This window comes from Anomaloglossus baeobatrachus, chromosome 11, assembly GCF_048569485.1.
Source record: "Anomaloglossus baeobatrachus isolate aAnoBae1 chromosome 11, aAnoBae1.hap1, whole genome shotgun sequence".
NCBI classification, from domain to species: domain Eukaryota; kingdom Metazoa; phylum Chordata; class Amphibia; order Anura; family Aromobatidae; genus Anomaloglossus; species Anomaloglossus baeobatrachus.
The window spans coordinates 63,645,493-63,666,045 of record NC_134363.1 but is presented as its reverse complement, the minus strand read 5'-3'; the positions used below and the strand labels follow the sequence as shown (position 1 = coordinate 63,666,045).

The window sequence follows — 20,553 nt, the reverse complement described above, 5'->3', positions numbered from 1 at the left end:
TACAACAGTTCTCTCAGAAGGAATGGGCCCAAATTCCTACCAACTATTGTGAGAAGCTTGTGGAAGGATATCCAAAACTCATACACTTTAAGGGCAATGGTACCAAATACTAATGTAATGTATGTAAACGTTTGACTTTGCATGAAGTAATAATTATTAATGCCTTAATACATTCTCTATCTCATTATTCTGGCATTGGGTAAATATGAATAATTTTGGTTCCTAATTGACCTAAAACGGGAAAGGTTTATTCTCATTTCATGTCAAACAGTGAGAAAAACCTGCAGATGTGTCTTTTTAGACTTCTGGTTTCAACTGTATGCCAGGATCAAAACCTTTGTCCACAACTGTCCATTTTTCCTACAAGGCTCCAGCTTTAGTTTCTGTACACCCCAAAATGAATGATGGCACTCAATTATAAGAAAACACAAGGGTCTGGATTAATACAATCTCTATTTCTTCAGTTAGTGACAGATTTCAGCATAGTACAACGTATGTTACAATGTTACATTATGTTACAACAATCTGACAGGCACTGTAGAATTTATTCATCGACATAAATGTTCTTAGTCATTGATGAGTCAACACAAGGTCACGATTTATAGATGATTTATTATCTCTAAGAAAACCTTTACGAGCATTGGCCGTCACGTCCTTGTTATAAGAATGGATCGTTTATTGACATTGTGCCACATACTACTTAAAGGATGGCTAAAAGTAAAGTTAGTGGCCTATCGAAGCGTCCCCTCCATGAAAATAACATTTCAGGTCATTCACATACTTTACAGTTTATACATTGTCCGGGATAGATCCTACAGATATTGTTTAGTCCTATCTTAACATTTCAGAATAAAAATGGCTAGCAATATATTTCATGTGCTATAACTTTATATGCATTGCTCAATCTGGGATTCAGAAAGGACAATATATTTTATATAAATAAGTTTATCTAGAGGAGAACTAAGGAAAAGTACAGCACAAAACTCAACGGAGTCACTTATATATAGCAAGGATTTTCCATTGTGCTCGGGGGGTTAATTACATACAGACATATCAAATGTCATGTATGTAAAAAATACATTATTTTATTTTTTTCTAAAAACATTGGACTATCTACATTAGGTCCTGTTTAAGTTAAAAATTATTTTTATTAAATATTGGAGTTTTTTTAAAAATACCATATTCAGGCAGGTTCGGATCCTCAGGGGTTGTCTTCTTTGGGCAATCCCTTTTTGTTAGACGGGCTCCCCAATTAATGGGCCGTCCCTTTATTGGTACCACCCCCGATTAGCTGTAATCTGTGTTCAATTTCCCTGCAGCGCCAGCACAGGAGATTTTAGGCATTACACACTTCCAGTTAAAATTAATGGATTGTCTATGTAATTTACAGACCCGTTTACTTTGTCAATTAGAAGGACAATACTTTTCAGAATTTCCTAATATAATATTTGGAAAAAAAAATGAATTTTCAAATCTGAACATCCCCTTTAAATCAACACAGGATGTCTACCTGTGGTCGGCTTCCTTTATCAGTCCTTCCCAATGAAAAAATACATACGACATTGCTTTCTCTCATCAAGGACGGCCTTAACCTGTCCCATCATATAGAGAAACTACAAACACATAACATTTACCATCTTACACTTTCCAGAAACCTTCAAACAACATTTTCTTCTATTCAGTCTTCCAGGGCAGGATTATATGCAGTTCTATTGAGTTATCCATCAAGCAGCGTTTCGAGGTCTGAAGAACTTGTTTTGTGTGTAGACCATCATCTTAAATCTGAGGGTATGTGCACACGGCGTCTTTTACACGCATACCTGCATAGTTTTTGAAGCAGAAGATGCCAGCTTTGTTTTTCCTGGAGCGTCTTTTTTGTCGATTGTGTTTTTTCACTTGTCCAAGCCAAAGTTGCCTGAGGAATGCTCAGGTATTTTAGCTGCTTCATTGCTTTCGAAGCCTGAAGTAGTTAAAAGGAGCGAAAAAAGACTAAACAAGTGCACAGCAAGTCGTTTTGACATTGCAGTGCCCATGGTCTTTTTTAGAGCTTTTTCTAGCCGGTATCAGGAGAAATCCACCTAAAAAAGGCACCATGTGCACAAATCCTACACCTGCCAAAAAACCAGCAGATGCCATCTGTATATGTTTTTTATATTATCTCCAAGCTTATGCTGCACCCCATGCCAACCACAGCACACATTATCAGCATTAACCTATGAAAGCTTGTTTTGTGGTTGTTATCTTCCATCTTAAATGGAATCTATCAGCAGGTTTTCGCTATGTAATCTGACCACTGCATGATGTAGGGGCAGAGACCCCGATTCCAGGGATGTGTCACTTAGTTTAGTAGGTGTGGCAGATGTGATAATTGCACACTTTTCTCTGCTGAGGATCCAGCAGTGCTCGGAATATTGAGCTGTTTATAATCCCACCCACATCACTGATTGGCAGAACACAGAAATATGCAAATCAGTGGTGGGTGTGTAGACTAGGAAGTATGAGATACTGAATCTCCTGCTGATAAAATACTGATTTTATTGAAACCGCAAAAGAAAGCCTGGTAAGTGACATCGCTGGAATCAGGGTCATGCTGCTGTCAGATTACATAGCAAAAACCTGCTGACAGATTCCCTTTAAGACGCCTATATACCTTTTATAAACATGCATGCTCAGCCCTATTCAGCATGAATGTGTTCTTGTTACAGACTGCAGAATATGCCTTTGGCAGCTGCTTGACTCCTGGCAAAACAAAATGATCTGGCTTTGTAATTCAACATGGCCGATCTTTCTAGACAGGAGGCCTCTTTACTACTTAGATGGTTGGAAAGCCACCTTTTCATCTATAGGCCTACAGTTATAGAGAGTTTAAGTTGCTTCCATCTTAATATGGAATATAACGCTCAGACTTGTGCTTCGCTAATGGCAGTCTTCCTCTTTGACACCCATTTCCATAAGTGCTTATGAATCCAGCCCTGGTAACTTTCACCTCCAGGCACTTTTTTTTCTTGGCTTCCACTCAGTGACTGTACATTGTTCCTTAGTCTTTCTTCAACTTCCTTTTACTTTCCATGGATGTCGCCCACGCTTCGCCCCCCGACGTCGCCCACGCTTCGCCCCCCGACGTCGCCCACGCTTCGCCCCCCGACGTCGCCCACGCTTCGCCCCCCGACGTCGCCCACGCTTCGCCCCCCGACGTCGCCCACGCTTCGCCCCCCGACGTCGCCCACGCTCCGCCCCCGACGTCGCCCACGCTCCGCCCCCGACGTCGCCCACGCTCCGCCCCCCGTCGCCCACGCTCCGCCCACCGACTTCGCCCACCGACGTCGCCCACGCGTCCCCACACTTCTCCCCTCAAATTCGCCCACACTTCTCCCACAGACGTCGCCTTCACTTCTTCCATAGACATTACCTTCACTTCACTTCTTCACTTCACTTCTTCCATTGATACTTTTCACTCCTTTTATCTTAAGTTTGGCACATACATAGCAATTTTGACAAAAACATATTGTGCTACACGGAACTGAAGCCAAAACAAACCTTAAATAGTTGAATATATTACAAATGTATTTATAAATCGGATTTTCCTCCTTTTCAGATGGTATGAGAGCCCTTAATGTAGCTGAAGGCTAAAGAGTAACCGTTCCAAGTTCTACGTCAACCCTACCATGAAATCTGCTACCATTTCTTACAATAGCTGCATTCGGTTGAGTATCGTAATGTAGCCATACCTTCAGAATGCCATCTTATGGTGCCCCATATGTACGGCTTACATTACAGAACTCATTTAGAAGCCGCATTGCTACATTTCAAGTCATCTTATAAATCTGCTTGAGTGATCCACAGTTGGCCCATTGGATCTAAGAAGGTCACCCTTGTATAACACTGCTGAGGTCATGAATACTTTCAGCTGACTGTGTTTCCACAGAAATGCGTGGGGCCATGCATCCGACAATAAAGTTAATGCACACAATGCAGGGACGTTTCTCGTGACTTCTGTAAACAAAATATTTCCAGAGTTACTTATACTGATTTCTGATTTCAGAAAAGACCAACTATTACAGTTCTTTTTATATATTTTGGGTCTTTTCCAGTCTGGCTGTTCTTCAAGCAGCATTATTTTGGAGGACACCACAAGGTCATTGAATGACAGGAGCTGAACGATCGTTAGTAATTGTTCGCTTCAGTTTCACATGAGCAAAGGGATTGGTCCTTGAAAAAAAAATAAATAAAATTAGATAATTTTAAGTATAGGTTGAAAGCAAAAATATGATACAGCATATAAATAATATATAACATACATACCGTGATGGCCGAAAGCGTTGCCACCCTTGAAATTGTCCCAGAAAATGAAATATTTCTCCCACAACATTATTGTAATTATACGTTTTGTTATACACAGTTTTATTTCTTGTGTATTGGAAAAACACAAAAAAATTGAGAAAAAAGAAAAGCAAAGTGGACATAATTTTGGACAAAATCCCCCAAATTGTTGGCACCTTTCCAAAATTGTGAGTTAACGTTGTTTCAAGCATGTGATGCTCGCTCAAACTCACCTGTGGCAAGTAACAGGTGTGGGCAATATGAAGATCACACCTGAAACTAGATAAAGAGGGGAGAAGTTGGCTCAATCTTTGCATTGTGTGTCTGTGAGCCACACTAAGCAAGGAGAACAGAAAAAGGAGAAGAGAACTGTCTGAGAACCTGAGAACCAAAATGTTGAAAAATATCAACAATCTCAAGGTTAAAAGTCCATCTCTAGAGATCTTGATGTTCCTTTGTCCACGGTGCGCAACATAATCAAGACATTTACAACCCACGGCACTGTAGCTAATCTCAATGGACGTGGACTCCCGAGAAAAACTGATGAAAGGTACAATACAGAATAGTCCGGATAGTGGAAAAGCCTCAATCAAGGTCCAAAGAAATTCAAGCTGTCCTGCAGGCTCAGAGGGGGCATCAGTGTGAGCACAAACTATCTGTCTACATTTGAATGAAATGAAACAGGAGATCCAAGTGGATGACACTGCTCACACAGACATAAAAAGCTAGACTGCAGTTTGCTAAAATGTACGTGAGTAAGCCAAAATCCTTCTGGGATTTACCGAAAACGGAATGAGGCCTACAAAGAAAAGTACACAGTACCTACAGCCATATATGGTGGAGTTTCAAAGATTTTTTTTTTGGGTTGTTCTGCTGCTTCTGGCACTGGGGGTCTTGACTGTGTGCAAAGTATCATGAAATCTAAACATTATCAAAGGATTTTGGGTGGCAATGTAGAGTCCAGTGATAGAAAGCAAGGTTTGCATCCTAGGTCATGGGTCTACCAGCAGGACATTGTGCCCAAATATACTTCAAGAAGCCCCAAGAAATGAATGGAAACAAAGTGCTGGAGAGTTCTGAAGGGGCAGCAATGAGTCCGGATCTAAATCCAATTGACACCTGTAGAGAATTCTGAAAATTGCTGTTGGGAGAAGACGCCTCCAAAAATGAGACCTGGAGCAATTTATAAAGAAGAGTCCAGAATTCCAGGTGAGAGGAGGAAGAAGCTTGTGGACGGTTATAGGAAGCCATTGATTGCAGTTATTTATTCCAAAGGGCGTGCAACCAAATATTAAATTGAGAGTTGCAAAAATGTTGTCCCGTTTTTTGAGTTTTGTGTAAAATTATGTCCAATTTGCCTTTTTTCACCTCATATTTTTTGTGTTGTTCCAATACATGCAAAGGAAATAAAAATGTGTATAACAAAATGTGTCATTACAATAATTTTCTGAGAGAAATACTTCATTTTCTGGAACAATTTCAAGGCTGCCAACACATTGGCCATGACTATATACAGTATATACACTGATTTATTAGTTCACAATATGGGATATTTATGAAAATATCCTAATAAAACATTGATAGGCCCCTTTGCAACCAATCAGATTTTTATGTCATTCTCTATACTATACAAGAAATTTCAGAATTTTAGTAAACAGAACACCCCTGTTTTTTTTCATAAATAATCCCAAATGTTTTTTCTGTATTTAAAAATCTTTCCTCTTACCTAGAAGGAGACGATCCCGGGGTTCCAAATTCATTTGCTAACTGAAAAACAATAAATAAGTATCACGGCTTTGTTATCTCACAAGGGTATCATGTTATGGCCTGCTGAGTCTAGAATAGGTACATTTCTCATTTTAGGGGATGTGTCAGCACAGACATTGGTAGTATATTGTCACCATCCAACAGTCGAGGCTCTGGCGGCTCACAACACTTGGACCCCCAAAGTTTGATCATTGGCATGACAGAGAATCATAAGCATAGCGCTATAATTACTACACACTTCACCTACCAACTTTGAGAGTTTGGAGTTTTCCTCACTCAAAATATCCAAGACCATGTAATGGAGATGGCCAGATACTTACTTGCACCAAGTCAGGGCTGATCATGCTGTATGGCCGCTGCCGGAAGGTGCTTGTGCGAGGTGAGGGGGTGTATCTGATTGATTCTATCCGGAGACACTCAGATTCGGGAATGGAAACACCAATTTTATCCAGATTTCCAGTGCTGCTACTATTAAGTTTACTAAGTGGAAAACTGCAAGAAAGAACGATCATTCATGATACAGGAACAGATTCAAACTAGTAAATATTTCCTTGTCTTTGATCAACTTAGACAATAAGAAGAAGAGAGAACTCCTCGAAATAATTCAGACAAATTCCTTTGTAAAAATCCCTGAACTCTCCTGATTCCTCCGCTCTTTACCATTTTATGCTGAGTCGCTCTATTGCAGAGATATTCACATTTGTTTGTTTTTAGAGCACAATATGTGAAATCTCTGCTTGTAATACAACTAGATGTTTCTTCAGAGGCTTCTCTAGGGCTGTGTGCCTTCACCAGTCCCTACCAAACGCTGCCAATCACAGATCATAAGCAATGGGGACTGCTAGATCAGCCTACGAGCGGCTGGGAGCGAGGGGTGAAGTGTACGCCCCCCAGAGAAGACGGTAAAGAAATGCCCAGTTGGACGGTCCTCTAAGTAAAACAAATGCCCCCAAGAGTGTCCATATCCCTTAAGCTTCAACATTTTCAATACAATTGCTCAAGAAAACTGTCATAATTGCATTAATAAATTGTAATTTATTATTTACTATTATTTTTTAAATTTATTTATTGTAATTGTACAATTATAATTAATTGTAAACCTATAAAAAAGGAACTGGATTCAGAGAGAAAATGCAAAGAAAAAAAAATGTCTTACTTAGAGCCAAATTTATCTGTATTATCTGTTGGAGGGAGCGGTCGAGTGTAGGAGAACGGGAACCATCCTTTCCTATAAAAAAAATAAATAAACATGCTGAATATTCCTTTGTTCTTTACACACAGAACACACAAAAGAATTGATAACATTTCACCTTTCACCACCTGGACTAAGAGGGTTCATCGTCCTCCAGGAGGCTTCTGTTTAGAATTCTTGGCATGATCTTTGTAAATCCCCCCCGACACCACTTAGGCCATGTGCACAATGAACTGCACCAATGGCGTGCCGCTAATGATGGCAGACCAAGTGGCTGCTATGAGGCCCGTGAATCGAGCGACCCGCTGCCAGCCTGGAATCGCACTGTAGCATCTCATTTTCATTATACTATATGCAGGACTATGGGGATGTATAATACTATATGGGGGGACTATGGGGGGGTGCATTATACTATATGGAGGACTATGGGGATGTATTAAACTATATGGAGGACTATGGGGGGTGCATTATACTATATAGTGGACTATGGGGGGTGCATTATACTATATAGTGGATTATGGAGGGTGCATTATACTATATGGAGGACTATAGGGGGTGCATTATACTATAAGGAGGACTATAGGGGGTGCATTATACTATATGGAGAACTATGGGGGTGCGTTATACTATATGGAGGACTATAGGGGTGCATTATACTATATGGAGGACTATGGGGGTGCATAATACTATATGGAGGACTATAGGGGGTGCATTATAATATATGGAGGACTATAGGGGTGCATTATACTATATGGAGGACTATGGGGTGCATAATACTATATGGAGGATTATAAGGGGTGCCTTATACTATATGGAGGACAATAAGGGATGCCTTATACTATGTGGAGGTCTACGGGGTGTGCATTATACTATATGGAGGACTAATGGCTGTTCATTATACTACATAGAGGACTATGGGGGGGCATTATACTATATGGAGAACTATGAGGGTGCATAATACTATATGGAGGACTATGAGGGTGCATAATACTATATGGAGGACTATGAGGGTGCATGATATTATATCGAGGATTATGGGGGGTGCACTATACTTTATGAAAAACTATGGGAGTGCGTTATACTATATTGAGGACTATGGGGTGTGCATATGAAAATGGAGCACTATGGGGATGCATTATTACTATAAGAAGGGCTATGTGAGGCCCATTATAACATTTAGAGGATTATATGGCAACCTTTATACTTTATGGAGGGCTATTTGAAGGTCATTTCTACTGTATGCAAACAATTATACAGTGTGAAGGTTTGTGTGGGGTCCATCATACTGTGCGGAGAGCTGTGTTGGAGCCATTATACTGTTTGGTGGGCTACTTGGAGCCATTTTACAGCGTGAAGAGGTGTGGAGACCATTATACTGCATGTATCCAATTATACTGCATGGAAGACTGTGTAGGGGACACTGTTTGGGATCATACTGTGCTGGGGTCACCATACTTTGCTGGAAGAGTTGAGGGGCGTAGAGTAGAGTCATCATACTGTGTGTGTGGAAGGTACTGTAGGGGTATCATACACTGTTTGAGGGGCACTTTGTTGGCATCAGACTTTATGGGTGTAATGAAAGGGAATCTAGAGGTGTCAATAGGTGGAAAATTACTTTGGAACGGTGGCAAAGTTTTGAGATATTTTCTTCTGTGACCACACAGATTATTATTATTTTTTATGGGGTGATTCAACTTGATGCTGGTCTGATTTAGGCTCAAGTCTGCTGCCATGATCATTTCAAGTCTCCCTTTTGCATGCAGATTCTTATGTGCTCCACTAGAGGGCACTAATGTATCATTTATATTACAGCAGCAAAGGATCATTCTGTATCAGCAAATGAAGGAAAAGTCCTGCAAAAAAAACCTTTGTAGGCGTACACAAAAAGCTAGTGTATATAATAGAGACCCTACGCCTAATCATGCGAAATATACCAATGGGGACATGGACTACCGAAGATATGTACCGGAGATTTGTTCATTGAGGTCAAATGGTGCTGTCCTGGAGTAATCCAAAGAAAATGAAACAAATGTTATATACCATAGAAAATTAACAACTCACATTTTGGTGGACTCGTTCTCTCCATAGTGCCAGCCATCTCTGGCCTCTGGTACCAACAAAAGGATAATGTCCCCCTCCTGGAAGTTTAGTAAAGTACTGTTCTCCCCCGCCGTGTGAGAAAAGACAGCCTGGACTCTGCGTCGTTCCACTCGGGGAGGCAACACTGACAAGGGACTGATTCGAGGTAGGGTCTTATTTTCAACTAGAAGGGGATAAAAAAAAAAAAGAAGATTCTTTGCAATTTAATTCCATCTGTGAAATTTTCCGTATCTAATTCAAAGCTACAATTCTGAACATTGAAAGTCACGGAATTATGGAAATCACAGGATATAGACATGGTAATGATCTGATGAAAAAATAGAAACTATGTTTTCAAAACATCTCGATTTTATCAGTGTTGAGTAAGTCATATACTCATTATGTAACGAGCTACTGACGCTCATCACATCAGCTTTCCTGTGGTTACACAATAGCTTTTGTTATACTTGTGATATACATCACATAGGATACACTGAGACTCATCAAATAGGAGACCCAGAATGATAGCTATATGTAGCGCCCCACGGGGTCTAAGGGGTTTACTCGTCACCGGCCCAATGGTATTTGGTGTTGTACTGTGACTGTTCTGACCCAGCTCAGTGGCCCCGTCGGCTAGATGAAAAGACAAACAGGCGGCTGCAAGGTTGTCCGGTGTAGAGGGGGTTGGAAGGAGGGTGAAGGGTCCCTGGGGGCAGTGGTGACTGGGGGTCTCGGCCGCTGACCCCTCCTGCTACTTCTCCTCTCCCAAGAGCGGTGTTGGATGGGAATGGGGGATGCTTTGCAGCGCCACACGTGGTGTGCGGCCAGGGATTAGCCGCCACTGCGAGATGTTGCTCTACTCTGGGGCTGGTGTTAACGGAGCCCAGATAGTCCAGCTCCCCACAGGTGGAGCGAGCTCAAGGGAGGATAAGGACAATGGGGATGGTCGATGGCGCCGAAGTGCGGGGCGGCGGCGCCAGCAATGACAAGGACGACACAGGGGGCTGTGGTTTAATATTCCGTTTACTCACAGTTCTTAAGGTGCCCCGGAGGTGTCGCTCTCCACCACCATGAATGGACTCCAGCCAATCTTGGGTGAATCAGAGGCAATCACCGGTGTCTGTGGAAATGTGCGAGACCTTCCTCCTTGCGCTGACACATGGCTCCCCATAGCCTGAAGCAATTTGGGGACCCCGCTGTCGGTGTTAAGTGTCCCGTCCCATATGCAGGTGACGCGGGTCCTTGCCATGGGGTCCGACCGTAGCCCTGACACCGGATCCTATATGTCACTGTGCTCAGGGAAAGTGGGTAGTGGACGATGGGACATGAAATCCCCATCTCCTGCAGATTTGTTGGAGTCCATGAAGGTGTCTCCAACTGTGGGTCCTGCACCCCGACTTGCGCTGACACTGTGGGAACGGTTAGGCTCGACCTTAGCTACCATCTCCGCATGTCCCAACATCTCCACCGGCTGCCTCTGTCTCTCACCCTCTTTCAGTCTCACTTCTGCAGACTCAGTGCAGTGTTGTGGCCCCTGGCCCTGGGACTATCTCCACCTGTCTCCTGTCCCAGGGCCAGCCTGTTAAATGATGCTCCCTCGAGGCTATCTGCTCTGTTCTCTGTCCTGGGCTATTCTCCCACTCAAAGTGAAACTGCTTGTCTTTTTACTCTTTGAGAGCCGGCCCCACCTCAGGAATGACTCAGCAGTACTGGGGGATTTCCCCAGCCTGGTTTCCTGTGTGTAGTGACTGGCTCACTATCTGGGTGTTTTATGTAAGTTATGAGCTCAGGATTTAGTGTAAGTGAAACAAACCAGTGATTAACCTCTTCTCACCCGGGAGAGAATTACAATCTTAAAACAGATGCAATACTCTGTGGCGACTGAAGCCTCAGGGCGCCACATATACATCCCATAGGAGACGCTGAGACTGCTATATATGCATCGCATAAAAGAAGCTGAGACTGCTATATATACAGCACATAGGAGATGCTGAGACTCCTATATATACATCTGAGACACTCAGACGGCTATATTACACATTCCATAGGAGACATTTGAGACTCAAATAGGAGACACTGAGACTGCTATATACACATCTCATAGGAGACACTGAGACTGCTATATATACATCCAATAGGAGACACTGACACTCCTATATATAATCCCATAAGAGATGCTGAGACTGCTATATACACATCCCATAGGAGACGCTGAGACTGCTATATATACATTTCATAGTATGTGGTGAGACTGCTATATATACATCCCATAAGAGACACAGACTGTTATATATATGTCGCGGGCGGGGAGGAGGGTGTCAGCACACTGCGCTCACCCCTTCTGCTCGGGTCCGGCGGCCGCTGCTCAGTGGTGGCTCAAGCTGTAGGCCGGATCCCGGGGGTTCTCGAGCGGCACTCCTTGCCCGTGAGTGAAAGGGGGTTTGTTGGGTGTGGGGATTGTTTATAGTCCGTGACGCCACCCACGGTTGTGGTGATTTCACCACCGCTGCTCAATACGGGGGTCCCAGGGATGGTGATGCGGAGCAGCCAGGTGTTGTGTTGCCCCTCCGTGGGTAGGGGTCGGTGATCCCGGGGCCCGGTGACGGTTTGGGAGGTGCAGGGCCTGGTGGGCGCAGGGACGCGGGAGCAGCGCTGTACCTTGCGGCACTGTGGTACTCACTCAGCCTGAGACGTTGACACAGTTTGTACGGTAAACCAAACGGCTGGTAAGACGGTCCCACGGACGGCTGCAATTGCTCTCCCAGTAGGTGACGGTGATGTCCCTCTTCCTTGCACCTTGTGTACTTGTTGGTTGCGATGGGTCCCCACCGGTAACCCGCTCCCCGGCTTCAAGCTGGGCCGGAGGAGCTCTACTCTTTGCCCGCAGGCGCTGGCCCTCAGAAACTGGTGCCCTGGCGGTGGCGGTGTCTCTGTTGTACAGGTTGGGCTGTTGCCTTCACTCGGGTCTTGGTTGTTGGGGGATCTACGTCCCCTTCACTGACGGATTCGGCAATTTACGGCGACTCCAAGCCTTGCCGGGGTCCGAGAGGCCCCTGCCCTGGTGCTGACTGTCCTTCGGAACACTGCTCCAGACCACCGGGCACACAGCCTACGGGGTCCTTCCAGGAACTTCCAAACGGTCCCCCTCCAGACAGTCACCGCCGTTGCTGACCTTGCTGACCTGTCCTGCACTCAGCTGGACTACTTCAGGCTTTTCTCTCTCTGTCACCACTCTTGCTTTCCTCCTTTACTACTTCTCTTTCCTTCACTTTCACTTAGTTGTTTACTCTTTTCTAGCCCTCAGCTAGACTTCACTCTTGCCCTGCCTGGGCTCAACTCTCCACTCCTCTGCCTGGTTTCTCCCGCCTCCAGAGCTGTGATCTCCTTGGTGGGTGGAGCCAACCGCCTGGCCCACCCCCTGGTGTGAATCATCAGCCTCTGGAGGAAGGCAACAAGGATTTTTGGTTCAGCTTAGATGTGCCTACCTGGGATGTAGGGTGTGGTGGTGTGTGACCTGTGTCCCCTGGCTTGCCCAGGGCGACACATTCCCCCTTAGCAAAATGCAGACCGTCCGCGGGCTGCCGTCCTACACCGGTTTTATTTTTCTGCAAAAAGGGATAACAAGGTAAATAACACATAAATACATTTTCAATAACTCTTCCCAAAACGGGAGGCACATTTTACTTTAACGTTGCATAACAGTTTACGGTTTCCGCTCTCTCCCACCCAAGCAACCTGGCCCTGATGCTGCCCCTAAAGCCCAGGCAGCACCCCTTGACCCACAGTCCAGCACACGGTACCCGAGCGGGATCTGTCCTTCCCTCCAGAGGGTAGCCACCGGTTCCTTTGGTGGCTGGGCCCCAGCCTGCTCCGCTGAGGGCCCTCCCTCCAACCTGCCTCTCCGGAGGCGGCATTGCGGAAAACGGTAACGGTAAACAACATATTTACAAGCCACTAACGTTTGTGGGTGCCCTGCAAGTTCACGGGCTTGTCCATGGATAGTTCCCATGCAAAAACTTTTAAACGGTCCCTACGGGGACAACGGTGCCGGCTCCGGCCGGTTCAATCACAAAAGCAAATCAGGTTAAACTTCGGTTAATCATCTTTCTTATCATTCTTTCAACAAACAACAAAGTGGTGGTCCCAACGGGGACGGTATTGCGGGCATCCACTGCCCTACTCCGGTTCCTCCGCTAAGGCGGACCCATCCTCTGCCACCAGCACATCAAACATGCACTGACATGCCTGCTGTGACAGGGGTACCCGGTACCCATTTCCACCGGTACGCGGGGTATGGTAAACCACGGGGTCCCCCACATAGCGGGAACGCTCACTTGCTCCTTCAGCTGCAACAGTGGACTCGGAGCTGGGGCAGGAGTCATCCTCTCTTATTTCTGCGTCAGGCGGGTTGCCGCCAGCTGCCGCAGCCTCCCGGCCTCCAGCATCCAACACTTCAGCCCCTTCTGCGGTAGCATGGGGCAGCAGAGTAGGCGAGCTTATACTGAGGCGCCCCATAAGTGACGGCAAGGGCGATGCATAGGCCGAAACTAGGCCGGGCCCCTCAGCCGCAGCGGCCGGTCCAGATAGGACATAGGGACGTGGGTCACCAGTCGGTTCTGCTACATCTATTCCCCTTTCGCACATCGGGGCAGTTGTAATCAGCTCCTCCACCTCGTTGGTCCACTGCTCCAGCATCCGGAAGATCTGATCCTGCTGACGTTGGTGGAATTGTATCACCCGGGCCTTCATCCAAGCCACGGTCCCGGGCTCAGGGTCTGGCACAGTCTCTACTGGGACTTCTGGCACCACGCTATTAAGGGGCCGCGGTTCTAGCGGTTCCCCTTGGTGCATTTCAGGGCCGTCCTGGACGTCTGCAGCCGGCTGGTCCGCCGGAGCGGCCGGGCAGGGTATCGCTACCGGTTGGGCAGGTAGCGGGCCTAATGGCGGAGCGGCAGCAACTATCGCGGGTAGCGGGGGGAGAGGCAGGGTGAGCGGAAGCCGGCCGGGCCCCTCAGCCCCAACGGCCGATCCTTCAGGAATACAGGGGCGTGGGTCGCTTACCCGCTCCTCCAAATCCTCTTCTGCCTCGCGTCTCCACATAGCAGCCACCACGTCCGCCATGTCGGTCTCCCACTCCTCCAGGAGGAGTTGCATATGGGCCTGCAGACGGTTACTCAGCGGGACGGTCCGGTCCCTCAACCACGTCGCCGTGCCGGGCGCGGGGGCTTCCTCGTTGCGAGTTGGATCTTGCATCTTGGTAACGAGGTTTTTCCAGGAACCCAATCAGTCTGCAGAGTCCTGGCGTCCCTGCTTTTATAGCCGCAGCTACATGCGGCCAGCCGCCATCGCGTCCCCCTTAGCTCTTTCCGGCCCCTCCTCTCTCGGGGCGGGGTTTTGGCCTTCGCGCCTCTACTGCTCGAGAAGACGCTCAAGCGGGAACTTTTCGCGCCAAAGATGGCGGCTTCTGAAATTTTCCTGCCGGATACCTCCGGCGGTAACAAGGCGCACCTCTACCAGACGGCAGAGCGGTAAGATCCTGTTCGTGACGCCAAGTTGTCGCGGGCGGGGAGGAGGGTGTCAGCACACTGCGCTCACCCCTTCTGCTCGGGTCCGGCGGCCGCTGCTCAGTGGTGGCTCGAGCTGTAGGCCGGATCCCAGGGGTTCTCGAGCGGCACTCCTCGCCCGTGAGTGAAAGCGGGTTTGTTGGGTGTGGGGATTGTTTATAGTCCGTGACGCCACCCACGGTTGTGGTGATTTCACCACCGCTGCTCAATACGGGGGTCCCAGGGATGGTGATGCGGAGCAGCCAGGTGTTGTGTTGCCCCTCCGTGGGTAGGGGTCGGTGATCCCGGGGCCCGGTGACGGTTTGGGAGGTGCAGGGCCTGGTGGGCGCAGGGACGCGGGAGCAGCGCTGTACCTTGCGGCACTGTGGTACTCACTCAGCCTGAGACGTTGACACAGTTTGTACGGTAAACCAAACGGCTGGTAAGACGGTCCCACGGACGGCTGCAATTGCTCTCCCAGTAGGTGACGGTGATGTCCCTCTTCCTTGCACCTTGTGTACTTGTTGGTTGCGATGGGTCCCCACCGGTAACCCGCTCCCCGGCTTCAAGCTGGGCCGGAGGAGCTCTACTCTTTGCCCGCAGGCGCTGGCCCTCAGAAACTGGTGCCCTGGCGGTGGCGGTGTCTCTGTTGTACAGGTTGGGCTGTTGCCTTCACTCGGGTCTTGGTTGTTGGGGGATCTACGTCCCCTTCACTGACGGATTCGGCAATTTACGGCGACTCCAAGCCTTGCCGGGGTCCGAGAGGCCCCTGCCCTGGTGCTGACTGTCCTTCGGAACACTGCTCCAGACCACCGGGCACACAGCCTACGGGGTCCTTCCAGGAACTTCCAAACGGTCCCCCTCCAGACAGTCACCGCCGTTGCTGACCTTGCTGACCTGTCCTGCACTCAGCTGGACTACTTCAGGCTTTTCTCTCTCTGTCACCACTCTTGCTTTCCTCCTTTACTACTTCTCTTTCCTTCACTTTCACTTAGTTGTTTACTCTTTTCTAGCCCTCAGCTAGACTTCACTCTTGCCCTGCCTGGGCTCAACTCTCCACTCCTCTGCCTGGTTTCTCCCGCCTCCAGAGCTGTGATCTCCTTGGTGGGCGGAGCCAACCGCCTGGCCCACCCCCTGGTGTGAATCATCAGCCTCTGGAGGAAGGCAACAAGGATTTTTGGTTCAGCTTAGATGTGCCTACCTGGGATGTAGGGTGTGGTGGTGTGTGACCTGTGTCCCCTGGCTTGCCCAGGGCGACACATATACATCTCATAGGAGATGGTAGGACTGGTGTATAGACATCAGTTGGAGATTGATCTGGAGATCTAGGCAATGCCATGAAGAGATCTTCACGAGGGAACATCACACTGGTCCTACTCCCAGGATTATGGTGTGGGGTGGCATAATGTATGATAGCTGGATCCCTCTTGTCTTCAATAACAGCTTGGCATTACATTGATTCATCCTGGTACCAATTGCAGGGCTATTTTTGTAAAGAGCCATTTTTAACACAACAAAGTTATGCTACGTGTTGCGTGGCCCAAACTTGCTACAGTGGCCTGCAGCATCTCGGGACTTGCCTCCCATCAAACACATTGTTAGCCATCAATTGCACAGGGAGCTACCATGAGGAGCCATGTTGACCAGTATGAGAGAGAGTGTGTGAGCGATAACACCAAGTGTAACACACCTGACCCCATTTACACCAGAGACCTTGTAACACTAATGAGTCACATGACACTGGGGAGGTAAAATGGCTAACTGGGCACAATTTGGCAATTTTCACTTTGGGGTGTACTCACTTTTGTTGCCACTGGTTTAGACATTAATGGCTGTGTGTTGAGTTATTTAGATGGCATACCAAATTTACACTGTTATACAAGCTGTACTCTGATTACTTTACATTGTATCAAAGTGTTAGATCTTCAGTGTTGTTCCATGAAAAGATATAAAATATTTATAAAAATTAGAAGGGGTCTATTTACTTTTGTGAGATACTGTAGATTGACATTTCCATTAGGGTTTTTTTTCTCTATTCCCTGAGAACTCCTTTAATTACTTCAGTACTGGCTATACAAGATAGACATTCTACTCTGTAATGATGTTGTAAAATGTCACTGCATAGTAAAGCAGCTGAACGTAATAATGTAGCTGCGGGAGTTTGGAGCCAGCTATCAGACACATCTGTACTTACAATAGAGAAGGCAGAAACTGTTTATTACTCACTCTGCCTTCTAAATCACATTATACAGTAATAGGGAGTTCTAACAGCAATTCTTCCTCCAGACCCAATGACCATTTGATTGGGAGGGAACAGGAGCTGCTCGGTCCTAGGACATCCAGTCAGTGCTGTTATGCAGCACTGAATTTCTCCTGTAACCTGGACTAATATACCAGCCCCAGTTACAGATAAAAAAAAGTCCCAAAATGAGCATTAGAAAGGTGAACCTCCCCCCAAAAGGTCTATATAGGCACAGACTGTCAAATACATGAAAAACAAATAATTCTATAAAGAAACCTATATAGCAGGAAAAAATAAATTAATAAACGCACTGACTATCAAAAGCCACTGTAAAAAAAAAAAAAAATGTATCCATTGCTGAAAATTGTTATGGAGAGCTGAACAAAATGTGAAAAACAGACACATTTATTTTATTTCCCCATAGATATTGCTAATATTGGCAAAAAAAAAATGGAGAATATGAAAATAACCTAAAAAGTACACCCCAAATGTCATGAAAAAAGATGCAAATATTTTTTGCATATTCAAACCAATTTTTTTTTTTTTTTTACAGCGCTTTAAATTGTATGTATTAAAAACCTTGATAATGTGCTTGCTCAGAAGCGAAAGTATAAATAGCCTGGTCCCATTGGTGTAACTAGAGTCCGATGGGCACCAGTGTAAAATTTAGATATGCCGCCCCCCCAATGTTGGTCAGATTTATGGGGCCTTGTAGCATTCTAAATTTTATAAAGAAATGAGTTACCCCTCCCTCCTCCATTATATAGTAATGTCTCCCACTCTGTAATAATATCCACTTCCTGGTATATACAGTATGTGGTCCATCCTGGTTTATATGTGGCCCAACCTGATATATACAGTATATCCCCCATTCTGGTGTATATGTCCCCCTTCCTGATGTATAGGTCCTCCACCCTGGTATACATGTCCCCCTTCCTGGTGTATATGGTCCCCATCTTGGCTCGATCATGGTATACACGCCCCCCATCCTCTGTCCATCCGGGTATATATGTCCCCAATTCAGTTATACAGTACAGACCAAAAGTTTGAACACACCTTTTCATTCAAAGAGTTTTCTTTATTTTCATAACTCTGAAAATTGTAGATTCACATTGAAGGCATCAAAACTATGAATTATCACATGTGGAATGAAATACTTAACAAAAACGTGTGAAACAACTGAAAATATGTCTTATATTCTAGGTCCTTCAAAGTAGCCACCTTTTGCTTTGATTACTGCTTTGCACTCTTGCCATTCTCTTGATGAGCTTCAAGAGGTAGTCACCGGAACTGGTCTTTCAACAGTCTTGAAGGAGTTCCAAGAGATGCTTAGCACTTGTTGGCCCTTTTGCCTTCACTCTGCGGTCCAGCTCACTCCAAACCATCTCGATTGGGTTCAGGTCTGGTGACTGTGGAAACCAGGTCACCTGGCGTAGCACCCCATCACTCTCCTTATTCAAATAGCCCTTACACAGCCTGGAGGTGTGTTTGGAGTCATTGTCCTATTGAAAAATTAATGATGGTCCAACTAAACGCAAACCGGATGGAATAGCATGCCGCTGCAAGATGCTGTGGTAGCCATGCTGGTTCAGTATGCCTTCAATTTCGAATAAATCCCCAACAGTGTCACCAGCAAAGTACCCCCACACCATCACACCTCCTCCTCCATGCTTCATAGTGGGAACCAGGCATGTAGAGTCCATCCGTTCACCTTTTCTACAAAGACACGGTGGTTGGATCCAAAAATCTCAAATTTGGACTCATCAGACCAAAGCACAGATTTCCACTGGTCTAATGTCCATTCCTTGTGTTCTTTAGCCCAAACAAGTCTCTTCTGCTTGTTTCCTGTCCTTAGCAGTGGTTTCCTAACAGCTATTTTACTATGAAGGCCTGCTGCACAAAGTCTCCTCTTAACAGTTGTTCTAGAGATGTGTCTGCTGCTAGAACTCTGTGTGGCATTGACCTGGTCTCTAATCTGAGCTGCTGTTAACCTGTGATTTCTGAGACTGGTGACTCGGATAAACTTATCCTCCGCAGCAGAGGTGACTCTTTGTCTTCCTTTCCTGGGGCGGTCCTCAGGTGAGCCAGTTTCTTTGTAGCATTTGATGGTTTTTCCCACTGCACTTGGGGACACTTTCAAAGTTTTCCCAATTTTTTGAACTCACTGACCTTCATTTCTTAAAGTAATGATGGCCACTCGTTTTTCTTTACTTAGCTGCTTTTTTCTTGCTATAATACAAATTCTAACAGTCTATTCAGTAGGACTATCAGCTGTGTATCCACCAGACTTCTGCACAACACAACTGATGGTCCCAACCCCATTTATAAGACAAGAAATCCCACTTATTAAACCTGACAGGGCACACCTGTCAAGTGAAAAACATTTCCAGTGACTACCTCTTGAAGCTCATCAAGAGAATGCCAAGAGTGTGCAAAGCAGTAATCAAAGTAATAGGTGGCTACTTTGAAGAACCTAGAATATAAGACATATTTTCAGTTGTTTCACACGTTTTTGTTAAGTATTTCATTCCACATGTGTTAATTCATAGTTTTGATACCTTCAATGTGAATCTACAATTTTCAGAGTCATGAAAACAAAGAAAACTCTTAGAATGAGAAGGTGTGTCCAAATTTTTGGTCTGTACTGTACATGTTCCACATCCTGGTATATATGTGCCCATTGCAGGTATCCTGGTATATACAGTCATATGAAAAAGTTTGGGCGCCCCTATTAATGTTAACCTTTTTTCTTTATAACAATTTGGGTTTTTGCTATTTCAGTGTCATATATCTAATAACTGATGGACTGAGTAATATTTCTGGATTGAAATGAGGTTTATTGTACTAACAGAAAATGTGCAATCCGCATTTAAACAAAATTTGACCGGTGCAAAAGTATGGGCACCTCAACATAAAAGTGACATTAATTTTTTGTAGATCCTCCTTTTGCAAAAATAACAGCCTCTAGTGCTTCCTGTAGCTTTTAATGAGTTCCTGGATCCTGGATGAAGGTATATTTGACCATTCCTATTTACAAAACAATTCCAGTTCAGTTAAGTTTGATGGTCGCCGAGCATGGACAGCACGCTTCAAATCATCCCACAGATTTTCAATGATATTCAGGTCTGGGGACTGGGATGGCCATTCCAGAACATTGTAATTTGTTCCTCTGCATGAATGCCTGAGTAGATTTGGAGCGGTGTTTTGGATCATTGTCTTGCTGAAATATCCATCCCCTGCGTAACTTCAACTTCGTCACTGATTTTTGCACATTATTGTCAAGAATCTGCTGATAATGAGTTGAATCCATGCGACCCTCGACTTTTACAAGATTCCCATTGTCGGCATTGGCCACACAGCCCCAAAGCATGATGGAACCTCCACCAAATTTTACTGTGGGTAGCAAGTGC

General features: G+C 45.6%; 1 protein-coding gene across 1 annotated transcript in view; it reads right to left on the bottom strand.

The window, feature by feature from the left end:
* Positions 1 to 3,309: 3,309 nt before the first annotated feature.
* Positions 3,310 to 20,553, bottom strand: part of LOC142256724 (BAR/IMD domain-containing adapter protein 2-like) — a 148,671-nt gene continuing 131,427 nt past the window's right edge. The window contains exons 11-15 of the mRNA XM_075328579.1: positions 9,341 to 9,542; positions 7,244 to 7,315; positions 6,408 to 6,579; positions 6,047 to 6,087; positions 3,310 to 4,209 (exon numbers count right to left, since the gene is read on the bottom strand). Coding sequence (XP_075184694.1) covers positions 4,137 to 4,209; positions 6,047 to 6,087; positions 6,408 to 6,579; positions 7,244 to 7,315; positions 9,341 to 9,542 — 560 coding nt within the window. The 3' untranslated portion in view covers positions 3,310 to 4,136. The remainder of the gene's footprint in view (positions 4,210 to 6,046; positions 6,088 to 6,407; positions 6,580 to 7,243; positions 7,316 to 9,340; positions 9,543 to 20,553) is intronic.